We start from the raw sequence: 14,517 nt of genomic DNA, 5'->3' as shown, positions 1-14,517 counted from the left end.
AAAAAAAAACCTCCGCCTTGGGTTGGTTTCGCCGGAGCTTTATCGAGGTGATACGACGTTGTTCCACCGTCGCCGGACGGTATATATTTGGATATCTTCGTCGGATCCCTTCATTTCCGATAAAATTCAAATATCTCTGCTCTTATTATCTTCGAAAAGTTGCTTTGATTTCTCTTTGGTAATTTGATCGGAATTCAGTTAATTCGTCGGAAGAAGTTGCTTTGATTTTGAATTTTCACTGATTGAAGTTGCTTGAATTTCGAATTTTGAATTGGTTATACTGTATATAGTAGTAATATGATTTAGGGCAGCTGTGAGTTGGAAAAAAAAAATATAGGGTTAGGGTTAGTGTTAGGTTTTAGGGTTTTATGGTGGTTATGATGATTTGACAATGGTGAGGTTATTGGGATTGACGCGAGGAGAGCCGGCCGAGTCACCTCGGGAGGTAACTCGGACAATCCCAACGAGTGAGGACATTGGAGAGAGTGGTTGGCTTATTCGATTCTTCGATTCTGCATTTTTCTGTGAGTGGATCGCTGTTAGCTACCTTTACAAGCATGATCATCCTGGTGTTAGGGACTACTTGTGTAATAGGATGTATACACTGCCACTTTCTGGCATTGAGAGTTACTTGTTTCAGATATGTTATATGATGGTTCATAAGCCGAGCCCCTCGTTGGATAAGTTTGTGATCGATGTGTGTTCTAAGTCATTGCATATTGCGCTAAAAGTGCATTGGTTTTTGATGGCGGAGTTGGAGGATACGGATGATAATGAGGGGATAAGTAGGCTTCAGGAGAAATGTCAGATTGCTGCTACTTTGATGGGCGAGTGGCCCCCCTTGATAAAACCCCAAAACAGTTCATCTACTTCCATGGGCAAGAATCAGGTGCTTAATAAGTTATTATCTTCGAAACAGAAGCTTTTATCCTTGACATCTTCGCCACCAGCTGCACAGCGGTCACTGTCATTTTCACCCTCTTCGGGGAGTTCATTGCCACAGGATGATGGTATTGGGAGTAAAATATCGTCGCCGGAGGAGAATAAGATTTTTAAGAAGTTGATGCCGGGTCCAAAAGTAAGAGATGCATTGCTCTTCAGGAAATCCGTGGAGAAGGATGATGAAGAACCAGAAAAAGATAGTTTTTTGAAGAGACTTTTGAGGGATAGTAGGGATGAAGATGTGAGGAAATTATCGGATAAGGATGATGCGGAACCGGAGAGGGATGGCTTTTTCAAAAGGTTCTTAAGAGAGAGTCGAGACGATGACAGTAGGAAATCTGTGGACAAAGACGAAGAGGAGTCAGAAAAAGATGGGTTTTTCCGCAGACTTCTGAGTAATAGTAAAGATGATGATGCTAGGAAATCCGTGGATAAGGATGCAGAGGAATCAGAGAAGGATGGCTTCTTCAGGAGGCTTTTGAGTAGCAGTAGGGATGATGAGGAGGATGTGCACTCAAGTACAGATGGATTTTTCAAACGTATATTTCGTGATAATAAAAATGATTTGGAGGATAAAGCAGGTACCAAACCTGTTGAAGATGATGAAAAAGATGGGTTCTTCCGGAAGTTTTTGAAGGACAAAGAGAAGAAGGATGTAAGAGATAAAAATGAAGTAGCTGAAAAGTCAACAAGGAGTTCTGAAGATGATGAAAAGGACGGGTTCTTCAAAAAGTTTTTTAAAGAAAAATTCGAGGATAAGAAAGATGGGAATGACCGGACTGATGAGGATATTAGGAGGCATGCAAATGGCGAGGAAGAAGAGTCGTCAGATTTTTCATTGTTTCGTCGACTCTTTCGAGTGCATCCAGAGGATCCAAAATCGTCAACAGCGAATGAGAGCTGTAATGGTGGCAATTTTCTTGAGAGCAGTCCTGGTACTGAGAACTTCTTCCGCAAGCTGTTTAAGGACCGTGATCGTTCAGTTGAAGATTCAGAGCTTTTTGGTTCAAAAAAGAACAAAGAGGTAAGTACAGAACTCTTTTGCCTATGTCTTTCAGTTGCTGATAACCCGCTGCAAAAGGACTTAGTCTGTAATTTTGTAGTGCCATATGTAAATCTGTCTACTCATTTTGCACAAGGCTGTGCATCTCAGCTATAACCCCTGCATGTATCCTCAAGAATAGAATTAATTTAAGTCTGACACGTACTGGCATACCTATGCCCTCTCCCCATGGTCCTTGCGAATTTTATCATTAAAGACTAAATGCATTTCTTAGAAGTATTTCATAGTGCAATTCTGTCTTGATTTTTGATCCAAGGTTTAGCATGGCATTCTTACTGGCTAAAGTTTCATGTAACTTGATCACTCCAGTAACTTTAGTGGCTCTTGATATTGGAGTATATAGAATCCATTCCAGTGACAGCACGTCATTTGGTATTGGCGGTTTAAGGATATAATAACAGACACAAATCTTGTCATAAAAGGCTCTTGTTTTGGATATCTTCTCCAGGGTTTATGGTGTTCCTTCTCTGTGTTCCCCGAAATCCAGTTATGCTTTCTACTATTTAGTGATAATATGTCATACTCCCTCCATTTCAATTTATGTGTACCTATTTCCTTTTTAATCCATGCCAAAAAGAATGACCTCTTTGCATATTTGGGAACAATTTACCCGGCCACACAAAATATATGTGCCTCATTTTACGCCACAAGTTCAAAAGTCTTCTCTTTTTTCTTGAACTTCGTGCCCAGTGAAATAGGTTCGCATAAATTGAAACGGAGGGAGTAGAAATTAGGTTGAAACTAAAAGATGTAAATTGTCCCCTTGACCCAAACACATACCAATTCTCTATCTCGAGAAGGTATGCCTGGTTTTTCTCGAATTCTTTTTATGGGTTTTCATTGAATCTCTTTTATCACCTTAAAAATGAACAGTAATTCTGCCTTGACATGATAAATAGTGATGCCCACCTGCAGAGTGTAGTCATCCCTGCAGCCTTGGAGTAGAAAACGCTTCATTTTAGTGTTATTCACAAATTATTATTTTGATATAATGCCTTGTACTCTGCTGCTATTAATTCCGACATGCAGACCATTACTTCCCAAACTGCATATATCTGTTGATGTTTTTATGATTGGAGGGATATGATGTTCCATGTCAGATCTTGTTAACTAAACACCACGATTTTGGTCAATCAAGAACTGGTGTAAAACAAAGGGAAATGAGGACGACTAGTTTTTAAATGAATCTACAGAGTGATGAGAAAGTTGATTAACAGAAGCAGTCATTTTTCATGATCATACTGTGATGCAATCATTAGAAAGAGTGTGTGTGTGTGTGCATAAAAAGAGAGTTATGATATGAAAGCGACCCTAAGTTTTCAGGTCTACTTTATTCAGTGAAGGACACAACATTTAGCAAATTAGCGGGAGGAAGAGGAATAAATAAGTCTGGAGAAGACATAAATCATCTTTTGTTGCTGGTTTTGTGGCTCACCTTCGGGATCTTCTTTTTCAATGTTTAATATTTCATGGGTGTTGCTAAGAACTGTGGAGGAGGGAATTACAGGTTGGAATTTCAGAGGGTTGGTAGAAAAAGGAAGTTAGCGTGGAGGACTATACCATTGTGCATCTTCTGGCTAATTTGGAATGGAAGAATAGGAGAATGTTCCAGATAAAAGCTGTAAATAGAATTAAAAATCTTGCTATTTCATCGACTCTTTTGGTGTAAAGTGAAAATAACCATTTTTTTGTGTGTGTAGTAATTGGAATAGTTTGGGGGAGGACTGTGGATAAGCTAGCTATACACTGTCTGTGTAATTTTTGTAATACCGGCTTGGTGTGATATTAATGAAAATTATTTGATTTATCAAAAAGTAGTAAAAAATATAGTTCCCTTTTAACCTGTAGGAAACTGAGGAAGTTAAGTAAATGTACTATGCCATACACATTTTCATGTTAAACCAAAAAATGAAAAAGATATAAGTACCTGAATTTTAGTCCATGCACAACTTCAATTTCGTCTTCGAATCATCTTAGGTTCCTTTCCTTCCAGCTTCCTACACAAGCTATACGTATATGCTGGTACACTGTTCGTCTGTTCCATATCCTTATTCTTTCTCTGATCATTTTCCTCGCTATCCTGTGCAAAAGAATATCTGTGAGTGTAACTGTAGTTACCATATCACAAAAAGGTCTTGAAACAAGCTTTACAACTGCTGACTGCAGACAACGGCAAAAACTGATTATCCATGTCTTCAATATCCATTTCATATGTATAACACCTGCTGCAGTTCACCATACCCTTCCTCTGCAGGTTAAACCAATCAGGCAGGCTTCATAAGTTGCAATCCAACAGAAGAAAGCGACACTGAGAGTTTTGCTTTCTGAATCTTCAAAGGCCACTATGTGATAGTGCTATAAAAAATAGACATAGGATTATAACAGGACTTCACAGTTCACAGTTCGTCCACTTTTGTTTTGGAGCACATTTGGTTCTTGAAACCATCTCCTCAACCACTTGAACAGTAGAATTTCACTCGATAATTTCAAAATTTCTATCCCCGACCATCCATTCTTTTTTCCTTTGATTACCTTGTCCCATTTAACCAAGTGATAAAATCTTATTCTTTTTGTCCTGAAATCTCTCCTGATCCACTCCATCTTTTCTAAGACTTTGTTAGGATCGGAAATAGTGACATACCATAAGTTGGTATTTTGTTAAGCACCATATTGATGAGAGTCAATCTTCCACCTAATGATATATAGTCTTTTCTAATTGGTCAGGCGTCTTAAAACGTCTCAATAATCCTTTGCAATGTCAAAAGAGATTTGTGTGAAGCCCCAAAGAGGGAAGCCTATGTACGTAGAAGGGACTTTGCTTCAGTTCAGCGTCCCGAGATTCTTGTCATGGACTTGTATATTTTGAACTTTTTTTGATAAGTAATTGAAATTTGTATTTTTTGAACTTTATAATGTGTAGTTCAGATTGGACCTCAAAATAAGCTAAAGTTTCAGTTTGTTTTTCTTCTCTGGCAGCAAAGTTCTTTCCATTTCCCAATGCTGAAACCTTGCTATCCACTTCTTCTCCATTGTTATTTCAGCTTCCTACTCAAACCCTTAATTACAAAGTTGCCTTAACCCCCTTGGGATGAAGAAAATCCTTCAGTGCAGCATTACTCAGTAGTTAGAACTCGACTCCAGAGATGCACAAATTGATGCAATTGACACACATCTATCCAAAACCTATACCTTTACAGAGTTGACTTTCCCGATTAACTCATTCATATGCTTTTTCAATGTCAGTTTACTTAGTAAACTAGGTTTATCTTGCCTCATCGTCATGTGCATTCATTTGCATTGAACCAAGCATAAGTGGTTTGCCTGCCATTAATAAAAGCATTCTCTGCATCTTGTGAGAAAGCACATCTAACTATTCTAACACATCTAACACCAGTTTACTGATAAACTTCCAATTTTCTTACTTATAATTGTTTTAAATCATGTGAGTACCTTGGTTATAACTTTGAATATGCTACCTGGGAGGCTTATGGTTTTGAAATCTCACAGTGCATCTGCACACAACATTTTGAGGATCAATGCAATATATGATGCACTGAAGCTCCTTTGAAAAGATTCAACCTTGTGAAACCGATCAAGATATTGTCTGCTTAACTGCAATCCGACATTTTTGTCCTACAGGAATAGTACAGGGACATAGAATTTGTTTTTCTTGCTTTCTGGTCTTCCGATGTAAATACTTTTGCAGCGTTCCTTAGTGCTCTTTTAACACAATTATTACCTTCTAAGAGAAAAGAAACTACAGTTCAACCTTTTTTTGGTTATGGTAAGTCAATTAGTTGTATTGCCTTTTCCCATCGTAATCCTTCTTCTTTGTAGCCACTCTTTTTCCTCCTGAAAATCCTCATTTTTGAAGTTTGTTTTCGATTTTCAGTCTCTTGGAATACAGTTGTAGAACCATAGAATCTTCTAAAAGCTTCCGTCTTCACAATTGTTTTCACATACAAGTTCATCTTATCTATATTGTTGCATCTTTTATGCACATCTTCCATTGCATATGATAATCTTTAACCAAAGGCATCGAGATATTTCCTGTCACCCCATTTTGACTAAAGGAATCACATTTATGTATCCAAGAAGTTCTTTAGTTCTTGCACCTCTTTCCAGTCTTCTTCCAACTCTGTTTTTTAAGTTGGCTTCTCCTTTGATAAGCTCCTTGAGGTAGAATTTAGCTTCTACAACATTTGAGACTCCTCTATCCTGAACTGCCAGACGAGTTCAGGTTGTATCCTGTGAGACTCTTCTTCAACATTAAAAAACTGTTTTTTGACATCTAGTTTTTAAGAGTTTTCTGATAAATTAATAATTTTGATTGATGTTTTGAGGAAATATCAATACACGACTATAATATAAAACAGTTGAAGATCGACAAAATAATTTGGTTCTCTATATTTGGAGTTAAACTATCTACACCAATAGGATCTCGTGAGTTGTGGGTGCACCAGAAATTCACCGAACTTGAATTTCATGTTCTACCCCTTTGTAAGGTCTCTTATTCTTCTCTCTCCAAAGTACCCACATGAGAGCCAAAGGAGCTATATCCACCTCTTCATCATCTTCTCCTTAAACCAAGACTGCTAATGAAAGTCTTCCTCCTTGTAAGATCCATTAATCAGTTTAGTTTGATATTTTTGTGCCTTAGTTTGGGTTTCAGTTTGCTGCATTCTTCATAATATGTGGTACCTGTGTGCATTCGAACATCGGAACAAATAAGGTAGAAGGGGTGTTAACACTCTGAGAAAGGTGGGGTAGATTTTTCAGAATCTTAATTATTCAGTCATGACCTTACACGCATCAATGGTGAGTGCCGAGGCTCTTTAGTTGCAATAAATCTACAATGGATGAGTTATAGTGACATGATGGAAATGTGATGTAGTGTTTCTGAGATTATGGATTAGCATATATTTCGTGTTGGGCTCTTTACACCAGCCTCCGCTGCAATCTTGCAGAAATTAGAGTCGTAATTGAGGAGTTGATACATATAGTATGATGGTACCTTATAAATAAAAAAGATATATATGGTATGATGGTAATTGTAATTAATTCGTGAGTAATGTTCATTCCGCAGAAACGTCCTGGCTCCCCAAAGCAGCACGAGAGGTTAAATGCAAAACCTCCACTTCCAGATAATGGGGTATCACAATTTCGGAAAGGGGCATACCATCAGTCACTTGATTTTGTGCAGTCACTGTGCGATACTTCCTATGGATTAGTAGACGTGTTCCCAGTTGAGGATCGCAAAAGTGCTCTTTGTGAGGTGGTTCTAGTTTTAACTTGCTCTATACTTTTCCTTTGGTGTGATACCTTTTGTTAACAGTTTCCCCTCACTGACATTCACCTTTGTTCTTCTAGTCGCTAGTGGAGATCAATGCACATCTAGCTGATGCTCAAAACAGTGGAGGTACACGTGTATTGAAAATTTAATGCATGAGTCAACTTTATGCATTTCCTTATATAGGGTCAATGAATATGTTCTGTTGTTGATTTATTCTGTCATGATCTCAGTTGTTCTTTTAGACTTTTGAGAGGTTCTGGAGATGGATTTCCTCCTAAAGGCATAAAAAATTGAGGAATACTTCCTGCAGCTGTCTATAAGTTGCCTTTTCTTAATGCACCATCATTTCCATTTGAGAGATTAAAACTCGTTGCAAGTTTACTCTGCTACCAGAAATGAATTGAATTCAATGAGGGGCAGTTGATTCAGTTTTATATTATATCCATGTCTTTGTACTCACTAATGTTTTTGCATCTGTGAATGAGTATGTGTATCATTAGTTCTCCTTATGTAATACATACCGGGTACTAGACCTTGTAAAAGAAATGCCGGTTGAGTATGTGTATCATTTGTTCTCTTTATGTAATAAATACCAGGTACTCGACCTTTTAAAAGAAATACCGGGTACAATTCTCGTTTCAACATCTAAACTCTTCTATACGCATTTTAAGTGATTACAGATTCCCTCAACTTAGGTAAAAATGGCAATCTTCGTGATGTGGGTATTATGTGAATAAAAATAATGGGTTTTAACTCTTTCTTATACTAAAAGTTTCACATAATCATAGATTAGTTAAGTTAAAATATTGATTCTAACAAGGATTTAGTGTCAATCAGTCCAAGCTTGAAGGTCAAAAGTGGATGGTGAGGTTTAGGGTCTACCCCTTAAACAACATAGTTAAGACATGGTGGCAGGCCATAGAGCAAAGAAATTTGGGGTTGGGGATTGAACATTTGCTATATCATGTATGAGAGGTTTTCATGGTAGGAAAGTTAGCTACCCCCTTTTGGTAGTGTTCTGTCTGCATGAGCACCAAACATGGGTAGAGTGTTTACCAATCGCCGTAATTGTTGACCCAATCACCGAATGACTGCGACTAACATGCTTATAGTTTTCATGATGGTAATTTTAGACATATGTAGCCTTGTTTTATATCTCCTTATGCTGGATTAAGAGTGATGCATTTTATCTGCTTTTCTGGAGGTGCTTGGACTGGGATCAATTCTGTCCCTATTTTTATATGTATGTTTTGTGTTTGCTCCCTATCACTTCCTCAAATGTGAAGTTAAGATGGTGAAACTAAGTCATTCACTAGAATTTCGAGGATTGAGAGCTTGCTTATTTGTATTTGATGCCCTTTTCCATTTCTTTTTTTGTTTTTTGTTTTTTGCCTCCTCTATTAGTAGAAGTTGACTTATACGATGCTCGAGAAATCATTTTTGTGTTTTTAAACTTGCATCGTGTCCGAGAATCATTGCTAATGTACTACTACTTCTGTTCAAAGGAAATGTATTAAGTGTCTGAAACATCATCCTTTCCGAAATAGATCACCCTTTGAACAGTGTGGAGTTCAAGGAAATGTAAGTTAAATGGTTCTAAGTAACAGAGTTAGGTACACATATGGTGAAATTGTCAAAACGTGCGGAATGAGGTAGTTTGTTCATACGGAGTCACATAATAGCAATAAGCAACTACACATCTATTTTAAAATGGGTGACTTGATTAACTTTCTGTTAAAAGATTAATTTATGTTTATTGTCTTATTTTGGGAGAAGGTAACATTTGTGTATATTAAAGAAGTCAGTACATAGGTTGTACTGAAAACCATATTTACAAGTGAGCAAAAGAGAGAAGAAATCGTTCTGCAGTCCTAGCAAGATTCTACTATTTCTAGGATTGATACAGTATCTTCTATGCTATGTTGCTCGGACTCTTCAAAAATGTTGTTGGGTATGTGTCGAATTTTCCAAATTTAGTGTATTTTTGGAGGATCCGACACGGGTGCGGCAACACTTTTGGAGAGTCCGAGCAACATAGCTTCTATGTAAACCTGTTACACCAAAAACAAAAAAGCAGAACACAATTTAGTTTGATCTTATGCACTGAGTTGCTGCTGTTCTCAAAACATCTGGAATTTCTCTGTCCAGATTGTCCACCAGATACAAGCTGGGACAGTCCTCCATCTATCTTTATCTCTTTCTTCAGCTTCATCACAACTGAAAAGAACTTCAGTAATCTTGCTAGGAATTGTCCTGGATATGCCTCTGAGATTAATAAAGATCTTCCATAATTGGTCTGTTATCTTGCAGCGTACAAATAGATGGCTATCTGTCTCAGCTTTTCCCCCACATAGGAAGCACCTTGAACAAAGTGGCATTCCTTTCTCCTGAGATTGTCTCGAGTCAAGCAGCATCCTTTGCTAGTAGTCAAGTAAAACAAGCCACCTTGTAGGGGATCTTTACTTTCAAGATATGTTTCCATGGACAATTAGTAATCTGCTGATTAGGATGATTCAGAATCCTGTATGCTGTATTCACCTTATAGATACCACTGTTGTGTCCCTGCCACCATAATGTGTCCACCCCATTTTGTAATCCTTTGAATTCTTCCAGCTGCTTGTAAAACTCAGTCAACCTGGCCACCTCCCAGTCATTCAGCATTCTCCTAATAATGAGATCCCAACCTTGAGGTGTCCATGCTTCAGCTACTGTCTTTTGTTGATGTTCGACCAAACCATATATATCAGGGAAAAGCACCTTTAAACAACCAGCTCCCAGCCATTTATCGTTCCGAAAGGAAGTTTTGCTACACTAACAGAAGAATGACTCTTCATAACAGGCCAAAGTGACCTAATGGATCTCCATAAACTACCTCCATATCCTGTGTTAACTTCCTTTGATATCCAGATTGAGTATGAAAGTTGATCAAGTATTTTGAGATGGAGGATGTATCAGTAAGTGCAGGTAAGAAAAGCAGGTAGTGAAGACATAAAACAGATAGACAAAGTCTTTGATTTGGCAGCAAGTCTTGTATATTAAGATTGTGTCATTTGGTGTTGTGTGGGCTATGAAGGTTTTCCTACTTTTAATTTTCAATTCCCGCGCATGCAAATTTGTGCCCAAAATTCCCTTTGCAACTCTTAGTTAAATCAAAATATATTTCCTTTGTAGCTTTTAGTTCAATTGTCGTCTTAATATCTTCGACATGCTACAGGAGTGTGCTTTCCAATGGGAAAGGGAATGTATCGTGTTCTTCACATACCTGAAGATGAAGCTGTTCTCTTGAATTCAAGAGAAAAGGCTCCTTATTTGATATGTGTTGAAGTTTTAAAATGTGAAAGCCCCAAGTAAGTTAAAGAAATTATGACCCAAAGACACATTTACTTTTAACAGGCTGGTTTCTGTTTACCACTGCCTCATGTTTGTTCTTTCTTTTTCACTTCCATGCAAATGACAGTACAAAAGACACATCCAATCCTCAAAAGCTCTCAAAGGGAGGGATCCCTCTGGCAAATGGAGATGTTCTATTGCCAAAACCTCCTCCTTGGGCTTACCCTCTGTGGACAGGACAAGATATGTACCACAGTGGTTTTGACAGGATGTCAATGTCTGCATCTCAGGCCATAGACCAAGCAATGACTCAATTATGGGATGCCAAAGTGAAATTTGTGCGAGTGAATTTTTCGGTGGAGAAGCAATCAGAGTCTGCAATAGATCATTGCAGCCTTGGTTCTGCTTCAGAAAGTTGTAGCCAATGTAGAGAGGTCCCATCTCTTCCATTGAAGTCAGATGCTTTTGATCCAGAATGGGTACAGGTTATCTTGACTGTAGATCCTGGTGTTAGGATGGAGGATATAGTGGACCAAGATCCACCAAGAAAGAAAGAGCATCGAAGGGTTCCCAGTACAGTAGCTATCGAGGAAGTCAAGGTAATCTTCATGTCTGCTGCATATGTAAACATTCTTTTACACTCCTAAAGTGAAGTTTCTGTATGCTTATTGGATCTTCGTGAGATGCAGTACTGCCTTTTGGCTAAGATCAAGTGTAGTATATGATCTTCGTGAGATGAGTGAATGTCTTCTTTCATTTGGAAAAGTATGTCTTTTCATCATTCTTCTGGTCTAGCCTCTATATGACCAAATATCCTTAGTATTTGTCTGTCAAGACATCAAAGATGTATGTTTAAGTCACCGGGACATTTTTGAGTATTCTCAAATAGAGTATTAGGTGAATTCATCTTTCATTTAATTGTTTTATCTATTGAGAGGGGAACATCCACTCCAGAATTTGACCTCAATTTCGGTAATAGGATCATGCTGCTAAGCAGTTGCGTTTGCTTTAGAAGTCTAGGTTTAGTGCAGAAAGATAATGAATCCTACGGTGCTTGTTGGAAGTTATTAGGTATGAATGAAACATACCTCCAAAATGATTGAGCTCAGCATTTTGATCCATTATTGCGAATTTGTGGTAGTTTTTAACTGCTTTGGTGTGAACTGAAACTGGAAGTTTTGATGAAATTGAGGAGCTTTTTGTGTTGAAAGTATTAGTTCGACATCGTCTTCTTGTATGCTGTTTTTAGTGGAGAGATTAGTGTCATTGAGTGCCGGGATGAGCGGATCTTTGGTGTTGATGCACTGTTATTACTTGTCAAGCAAAATATAGATGGCCATAATCTAATATCTGTTAGGCATCTTGTTGAGATTCATGTGATGGTTTCCAACTCCCTCTTGGGGATTTGCTTTTGAAGGTGATTACCATTGTTTCTCTGGTATGTTCACCTTTTGGGAGAGATGGTTCTCTATCATTATCACTACTGCATGATTTTTTATTCAAGAGTCGTACTTGTTCCCTTGATACTTTTCCATACATGAAGAAATCACAAACATGGTTCTTTTTACAGTTAGCTGCATTAAAAGGAGAAGCACCTCCTGGACTCCCTTTGAAAGGGGCTGGTCAGGATTCATCTGATGCGCAACCAAAGGTATAAACGATGTTGGATGTTGTTTCTCGGCTATATAGAATCTATAGTTACATTTGCGTGATAATCTTATCGATAACAGGTCACAAATGGTGGTCTTCCCAAGGTTAGTGATGCACTTTCTGGAGAACTCTGGGAAGTCAAGAAGGAAAGAATACGCAAATGCTCCGTTTATGGGAGATTACCTGGCTGGGACTTGAGATCTGTGAGTTCCGCCATCTGAATATTTATATTGTCTCCTTGATATTGTCTTTGTGATTTTTGATAGATTAGTATGCCATGTGTGCTTGCTTGTGTATAAAGAGAAAGGTTGGATTTGCTGCCAGTGATTAGAACATGTAGACATACACATACAAAACTTCTTATGAAATATATCATATGCATATTCCTTGTAAAAAATAAACATATATTATACACATAGTGTTGAGTCTCACTTTGGTAGTGGGATGGGGTATTGGTCTCCCTATATGGTCATGTGCAATCCTCACCTCTTGAGCTAGTGTTTAATCCAAATTGGTTTGCAAGTTGCCACAACCATTGCTCGATATTCAGCTTCTGCTCTAGATCGAGCAGCCACATTTTTTTTCTTGCTTTCCCAAGACACCAAATTACCTCCTACCAGAAAACAATAAACAAATGTAGACCGTCTATCAGAAGGTGAGCCAGCCCAATCAACGTCTGTGCATCCAACAATCTGCTAATGACCTCGATCCTCAAAAAGCAATCCTTTGCATGGAGGCTGATTTTATGTATCAGAGAATACGAACAACTGCATCTCAATGAGTATCACACAGAGAGTCCATAAAGTGATTTGCTACACTCACACGAAGGACAATGTCAGGTCGAGGAAGGACAATGTCAGGTCGAGTAACTGTGAGATAGTTCAACTTACCAACCAGCCACCTGTACCTTCCAGGATCACTAAGGGGCTCCTCTGTCATGGTAGAAAGTTTAATATCGGGTTCATAAATGTCTAGGGCATACTTACGCTATGAGATGGCAATTCCTGATTTGGACTGCCCGACCTCTATGCGTAGGAAATACTTCTATCTTCCTAAGGTCCTTTTTGTGGAAATGCTGAAAGAGATGTTGCTTTCAATTTAATTATTACCATCTTCATCCATTTTATTCTTATATTGTCCACGGTTCAGATGCCCAATCCTAGGCTTTGGGGGGGGGGGGGGGGATCTATGTCATTTGCGATAGCCAGGTTGCACCCAATAAAGAAGTGAGGATATACATCTATGCTTAATGCTAACCACAGATTCCATTTGCCTTGAAAAATCTTGCGTTTCTTTCCTTCCAAACAGTCCACCATATTACTGACCATTCAAGTTTTCCTGTCTTTCCCAATCTTTTGAAATGCCAGCATTGTAATAGCTCCTTCGTTGTCTTTGGCATGGTCCAAATAACTCCCAGAATGTTGAAAAAGAATATCCAGATCTGGGAGGTGAAAGAGCAATGAAGAAACAAATGATTGACATCCTCATTTTGCTTCTGACAAAGGCAGCACCTGCTATAGATGTTGATTTCCCTTTTCTAAAGATTTTCATGCGTAAGGCTGGCTTCCTTGGCTACCAACCGGGGAAAACGTTCATTTTCCAGTGGTGATTTGTTTTTCCTGATGCATTTCCAAGTCCAGTTATGAGCAACAGTGGGCCTTAGCTGCTCGTAGCTAGAATTGACAGTAAGCATTCCTTTAGCATTGCATTTCCACTGTATAATATCTGTCCTGCAAAGTGAGAGAGGGGTCTTGTGAGGTCTGAGAAGCAATGAACATAAGCTGTCCATTTCTCAGTCATTGATATTGTGCCTAGTCATTATCAATTTCGTGCCACATTGTATAAAGTTGGGTACTGATCCTTTAGGGGTGACTGGTCGAGTCAAATATCTAGCCAGAATCTCGTTTTCCTGCCATCTCCCAAGACTACTGAGGTCTTGGGTTGGAAACAGTCCCAGAGTGCGCTCTTATGTCTGCAGACGCACATGTATTAGGGATTGTGGTTGTTTCATAATCGAAGGGTTGAGAAGCCCATATTTGGTTACAGTAACCTTCGTCCATAAATCCCCTAAAGGTGCCTACTTACTGTTAAATCTCCAAAGCCATTTATGCTGCAAACTGTATTTTGAGCTCTCAAGTCTTTGATACCCAGACCTCCTTGTCTGAGTGGAGACAGTTATCCATCCTTTTTGCCACCCGAATTGACAGAGGGAACAAAGGCATGGTATTTTTGGGGGGGG

At 38.6% G+C, this 14,517-nt stretch overlaps 1 protein-coding gene across 1 annotated transcript; it reads left to right on the top strand.

Moving 5' to 3' along the window:
• The first annotated feature begins 6 nt into the window (after nt 1-6).
• Nucleotides 7-12,609, top strand: LOC109216288 (phosphatidylinositol 4-kinase beta 1). Its single transcript, XM_019380433.1, has 8 exons — nt 7-1,966; nt 7,092-7,280; nt 7,376-7,424; nt 10,513-10,645; nt 10,756-11,227; nt 12,199-12,279; nt 12,359-12,481; nt 12,580-12,609. The coding sequence occupies exons 1-8, from the start codon at nt 392-394 to the stop codon at nt 12,607-12,609; spliced, it is 2,652 nt and encodes an 883-aa protein (XP_019235978.1). The 5' UTR covers nt 7-391.
• Nucleotides 12,610-14,517: the final 1,908 nt, after the last annotated feature.

This window comes from Nicotiana attenuata, unplaced genomic scaffold, assembly GCF_001879085.1.
Source record: "Nicotiana attenuata strain UT unplaced genomic scaffold, NIATTr2, whole genome shotgun sequence".
NCBI lineage: Eukaryota > Viridiplantae > Streptophyta > Magnoliopsida > Solanales > Solanaceae > Nicotiana > Nicotiana attenuata.
Note: the sequence above shows the minus strand (reverse complement) of the source record. Positions and strands in the feature narration are given on the sequence as shown.

What these genes read in the sequence shown, in the direction of transcription:
- LOC109216288 (XM_019380433.1), top strand. Translation starts at nt 392, where the DNA reads ATGGTGAGGTTATTGGGATTGACGCGAGGAGAGCCGGCCGAGTCACCT. An exon ending in TGATGCTCAAAACAGTGGAG is followed by an intron (nt 7,425 to 10,512) that starts GTACACGTGTAT and finishes GACATGCTACAG; the next exon opens with GAGTGTGCTTTCCAATGGGA. An exon ending in CATCTGATGCGCAACCAAAG is followed by an intron (nt 12,280 to 12,358) that starts GTATAAACGATG and finishes TATCGATAACAG; the next exon opens with GTCACAAATGGTGGTCTTCC.